The sequence below is a fragment of the Halichoerus grypus genome, chromosome 6 (assembly GCF_964656455.1).
Source record: "Halichoerus grypus chromosome 6, mHalGry1.hap1.1, whole genome shotgun sequence".
NCBI lineage: Eukaryota > Metazoa > Chordata > Mammalia > Carnivora > Phocidae > Halichoerus > Halichoerus grypus.
In genome coordinates, this window is record NC_135717.1 from 6,850,182 (window position 1) to 6,856,181 (window position 6,000).

Sequence of the window (6,000 nt, forward strand, 5' to 3'; positions counted from 1 at the left end):
CATGTGATTCGTAATGTGTAATTCAGAGCCTTTTCCAAAAGATGAGCATCTCAGGATCCCTAAACACATGAGGTACTGCTGGGCGCCCATGTGCGCATTCTGGAACTCCTTCTCCTTCCCTTCTCTGTTGTACCCCCTCGAGGGGTCCATTGCTTTGTTCAGGACTAGGGTGGCTGTGGCTCCAGGAGAAATTTGCAACTGGCGTCTTTAACCTTTACTCTGTGGACTGTTAATCTGTGACTTGTCAGTCACGCACTGTCAGTGAGAACATTTTCTGGGCAGTGCAGGGCGTCTCCCTCCCTCCCATTGGAGACTCCCTGCACATTTCCTTGCTGGCCCTGCGAATCCTGGGTGCGGACTCAAGCTCTGGGACCACTTGCTCTGAGCAGGATAAACCTTGTCCCGTGGGCAGGATTTCCATTTCTGAATTTTGACACAATCTTTGGGCTGCATTAAGACGAAGAGCCGAGGGTCCTGGGTTTGAAGGGAACTGAGAACAGAGAGGTCCTGAGAGGTGCCTGTTCAGGTGAGGGAGAAACAGCTGTTTCTGTTCTCTAACACTCATTCCCGGTCTTTACTTCTTAATATATTGACAGACTAAAAATACTAACTGTCTAGACCCTTTTCACTCATCCTCTTTGCCCAAAGCTCCCTTTGAAAATCCCAAAGCAGTGGAAATAAGTCAGACAAGAAGATGGTTTATGTATCTTCACACCTTAGCCCAGCCTTCGATGCCTAGGGCCCAGAGGCGGACTGAGCTCCGTCTTTTGCCTGTTTCCATGGGTTTGGCGTGTGTGGCCTACAGACGTGATTGTTCTTTTCACCTGAGGCTGTGGCGGTCACTGTGGCCTCCCTCTTGTCGCTTCTTCCTGCTCTGCGACTGTTTCCCATCACCCTTCTGGGCTTGCTTATGTTTCTTCCTCCCTACCTTCTGGAAGCCACTGTCTCCCCACTTGCATTTCCAGTCTCTGACCTCTGTGAGGATTTTGTCACTTCATTAAACAGCGTGTCCTTTCTCTTCTGTTTTTGTTTCCGCACCCCTGCCTGGTCTGTCTTCCTCTCCTCCCATCTCCAGCCTTCTCTATACTTCCAGATCTTTTCACTTTGATTTTGCTTCTTGCCTTTCTTCTTCCTTATTTTCTCGATGCAGATTTCTCATTGTGCATCAGCTGCTCCCAGCCTGGGCAGGTCTGCACGCAGATGAGAGGCTTGTGCTTTTAGCCCCGTGAATGTCCTTCTCGTAATTATCCTGTCCTCTGGTTTTGATCCTTTCTTCCACAAGGAACAAGTGATGTTTGTATTTTGTATCGTGCCAGATGGTGAGACCAGAACTGAGCATGATCAAGAAATTTCCGAAGATACCGGACCACGTGGGGTGCTATTGGGAAGATTCCAAAAGGATATTTCTCAGGGTCTTAAATTTGAAGAAGCCTATGAACAAGAAGTCAGTCTCAAGAGGCAACTGGGGAACTCCTCTGGAGAAAGATTGAATAGGAAGATACAAGATTTTGGTCAAGTGACAGATGAGGAAAAGCTAACCCCTGTGGGAGAGAGAAGTGAGAAATACAATGATTTTGGGAACAGCTTCACTGTGAGTTCTAACCTTATTTCGCATCAGAGACTTCCTGTGGGAGACAGACCCCATAAGTGTGATGAATGTAGCAAGAGCTTTAATCGAACTTCAGACCTTATTCAACATCAGAGAATCCACACTGGGGAGAAACCCTATGAATGTAGTGAGTGTGGGAAGGCCTTCAGTCAGAGCTCACATCTTATTCAGCATCAGAGAATCCACACTGGAGAGAAACCTTACGAATGTAACGATTGTGGGAAGACCTTCAGTTGTAGCTCTGCCCTCATTCTACACCGGAGGATCCACACCGGGGAGAAGCCCTATGAATGTAGTGAATGTGGGAAAACCTTCAGCTGGAGCTCCACCCTTACTCATCATCAGAGAATCCACACTGGAGAGAAACCGTATGCTTGTAATGAATGTGGGAAGGCCTTCAGCAGGAGCTCCACCCTTATCCATCACCAGAGAATCCACACTGGAGAGAAGCCCTATGAATGTAACGAGTGTGGGAAGGCCTTCAGCCAGAGCTCCCACCTCTATCAGCACCAGAGAATCCACACTGGAGAGAAGCCCTATGAATGTATGGAATGTGGAGGAAAGTTTACTTACAGTTCAGGCCTTATTCAGCATCAAAGAATCCACACGGGGGAGAATCCCTATGAATGTAGTGAGTGTGGGAAGGCCTTTAGGTATAGCTCAGCTCTTGTTCGCCACCAGAGAATTCACACTGGAGAGAAGCCTTTGAATGTAATGGGAATGAGCAAAAGTTCTCTCAGAGTCACTGCTGAATTAAATATCAGAGAGTCTACATGAGAGAGCGCCACACACCTGTTTTCCTCACTTCCTCTGCGTCTAAAGAGTTCCTGCCTTACTATATAAGTATGAACATCTTAGAATGTGTCCCTTCCGACTCAAACCTTTCACTTTAGAGAACGGGGCAGATTGGGGAAGTCATGCTGGCACATCCTCATGGTGAGCCACCAGGTCAGATTCCCCAGGAATCACACCAGGAGGCAAGCGGCAGGTTAAGTGCTGGGAATACGAGGGAAGCTCTGGGACCAGTCACCTTCCATTTTGGAAGGGAGTTTGCACTAGACCATTTCTCTCACACCAGAGGAGCCTTTCTTTCCAAGGTGGGGAATGGAAGCACAGTAGGAATAAAATTCCAAGGATTCCTCCAGTTGGAGTCAGTATACTCAGCACAGAAGGCAGTGGAAGGAATGTTTGGAGTCCTGCTATTTGCTAAGAAGGGCACATGGAGGCTCTCTTTCAAAGCCACTGTTCCTAATCCAGCTTTAAATTTTGATAAGGAATGTGCTGTTTGTTGTTGTTGTCGTTGTTCCATGACTTCATTAATTATGGAAATTTGGGGCTGAGGGATTAGTTATTTTATTGGGGGGGACCCCACGAGGTTTTCTGTGCTATCTGTATTTTGGGGGGCTCTTGGAGCCGCAAGCCCGTTTCCAAGAGCAGTGAGGCAATTTTGTTGGAGAACTCCTTGTCCTTCCCTATTGTGATAGGTCTGATTGGGAAATCCATCTGATAATCAGTAAGGCTCACAGGGAGAGGATCAAAAGCATTTAGCATTGGCCTGCTTTCCATCCTCCTCTCTCCCTGTTCCTCTGCCCACTCCTGCGTTGAAAAGTGATTTAATCCAAACCCCCAGTTGCTAAGAATAGAATGCTTTTAAGGAGCTCGATCAGCCAGCTTGCCCTGCCCTCTGACACCTACGACCTATGCCATCTGACCCCAGCAGCTGGACCTCTCATGACCCCACCTCTGACTTCAGCAGCCAAGTGTGAATGCAAAGAAAGAGCAAAGCCCAGAGAAGGGAGTCTCTGGCCTGACGCGGCCGCCGGGCTCCTTGCTGGGTTAGGATGGAGCTCGAGTGTTCCCAGCTGAAGGGATGATCTTTCGTTATCTTGTTCCAATCCTGCTCATCCTGTAGCATAAATGAAGTGCACTATTAAACAGAATAGTTTTTTTAGAAGGAGAGATTGAGTGTGTTTTTGTGCAGGAGCCAAATTTATTTCAGTTAAAATACGAAACCGTGACTATAACTGGAATCCTTAAAATTTAATCTTTTAGATTTTTCTTTTACAGACAACTGTTTTTCTTTCACACACATATGACCTCTTGCTGTCAAGACTCTGTCGCATTCCTCTAGATGCCACCACAGACTCTCAGTCATGTACACGTTGGATTTCATGTGCGGCATATCATTCTGTGTAGTACGATACTTAAGACCAGCAACCCAAACTAGAAAGGTGTTCCTGGGTGTGGGGGCCCTGACAAGCGAGTACTTGGGTTTTGGGTCGCAGTGGGCATAGGTAGATTTCTTGTTCGGGCCGTTGGTGGGAGGAGGTTCCAGTCATGGAGAAGGCGGAGATGAAAGTCTTACGGAGAAGATGGGGAAATGTCTGGAACTGGCCTCTGGAAAATCTTAGAGCATATATTGTGATCGACCACCTAATATGTCTTTGATTTCTTAAAGCTATAATGAAACTCATTCTTTTGGCTCTTCTTTGAGATTCCCCACATACTTACAGACTGACTTTGTGTCTCAAAGTGTAGGCCATGAACTACCCATATTAGAATCACTAGGCTAGGGGCGCCTGGGTGGCTCAGTTGGTTAAGCAACTGCCTTTGGCTCAGGTCATTATCTCAGGGTCCTGGGATCGAGCCCCGCATCGGGCTCCCTGCTCGGCGGGGAGCCTGCTTCTCCCTCTCCCACTCCCCCTGCTTGTGTTCCCTCTCTCGCTGTCTCTCTCTCTCTCTGTCAAATAAATAAAATCTTAAAAAAAAAAAAAAATCATTAGGCTGCTTGTTAGTAATGCAGGTTTCTGAACCCCCAAATCAGACCTATCAAATTATTTCTGAGGTTAGAGCCTAAAAATTTACACTGAAAAGCAAGAACTAGTAACGGAGTAGAGAATATTTCTGGAGGGAGATGAGCAAGGTCTTTTAGACCTCCTCTAAAACACAGAGGAGAAGAGGTTCCAGGCAGGACCGTTTGGGGGTGGGTGAGGTCCGAGCATGGCCACTTATGTGGAGATTCAGGTTGTGGAGCTCTGGGAAAGACCCCCAAACAGGTAAAACTGCTAGGTGATGAATAGTCGCCACACATGAGGGATCAACCACTTCTCTGCCCACCCGCTGCACTCCCCCGACCCCGCAGAGAACTCATGACTCCCTCCTTCAGAGCATCTTCGTGAGGCCTGGGAATGATCTGGACTGTTGCATGAAAATTATGTTTATTTTTAAGTATCTTTGAAGCTACTATAACATTTTACTCATCTGGTTTTCCTGATTATTCCTATTTCCCATTATGATTCCTCTTTTCTCAGTCCCTGAGTATTCCTGAATGTTGGGTCATGATACCACTTTGTCTCTTTCCTTACCATTACCTTGGAGCCACTTACTCCTGTGGTCTCAGCTCTTATCTGTGCAAATAAGTTTTAAATCTGCACCTGTGCTACTAGTCTCTCCCAAGTTCGTCTTGGGTCTCTGGCGGACTGCTGGTCATTTGTACTCGGACCTCTAAAAGTTTCAAGTTAACATGTTTCAAACCAGATAACATTTTTCCCATAAACTGCCCCCTCTCAAGATTTCTGTAAACTCAGGGTCAGACCTTCAGAGTTTTCTTTGGTTACTCATCCTGCATCTGACCAGCGTCAAGTCCTAGGCAGGTGAATTCAGTAGGCATGGAGTGGAAAGAGATTATTGGCAGAGGGGAGGGTTTCAGAGTTGAGGTCGTGGGGGAGGTGGGATTTCCAAGTGATGGTAATAATAGTAGCTGACACATGGCATATCCTCCGCCTGGCCCTTTTCCAAGTGGTTTTCAGATGTTAAATCGTAATCCTCACAACCGCCTGTGTGTGAGGCGGGCATTAGTATTAACCTCGTCTTACAGACGAGGAAACCATTGAACTTGCCAGGTGAGACGTGACCATGGGATCAGAGAATCACCATGAGGAAGACCCTGGGTTGCTCTACTTGGTGGGAGGCTGGACCCCATGGCCCAGACGGCTCCCATGTGAGGTGGGGAGGTGTGTGTGAAGAGAGTCTCACCCAGGCGATCGTCTTGCCCTGTCCCTTAGGATTCTACGACCTCCGTCGTTCCTCTTTGCTTCTATTGCTGCTAAGCCTAGAGTTCAGGTCCTTATTACTTCTCCCCTCGGTTATATAAATAGTCTCCTCGTGGATTGTTCTCTTTATTTTCTCTCAGTCTCCCCAAAGCACTACACCCATCTTGTCACTCCTTCAGTGGCTTCTCCCTTCTTAATAAAATTTGAAATCCTTAGTCGTATAGTGAAGGCTTTCCTTGAGCAGGTCTCTGCCTATCTGAACAGCCGTATCTACAACTGCTCCTCTTCACACATCGAAAAACCAGATTTGTGAAAACCAGTGCTGGTCAGTAGTGAGGG

At 47.2% G+C, this 6,000-nt stretch overlaps 1 protein-coding gene across 1 annotated transcript in view; it reads left to right on the forward strand.

Annotated features, from left to right (window-relative positions):
- The window catches only part of LOC118527111 (uncharacterized), a 71,807-nt gene extending 68,244 nt beyond the window's left edge, over positions 1–3,563 (forward strand). The window contains exon 16 of the mRNA XM_078074013.1: positions 1,317–3,563. Coding sequence (XP_077930139.1) covers positions 1,317–2,386 — 1,070 coding nt within the window. The 3' untranslated portion in view covers positions 2,387–3,563. The remainder of the gene's footprint in view (positions 1–1,316) is intronic.
- The last annotated feature ends 2,437 nt before the right edge of the window (positions 3,564–6,000 follow it).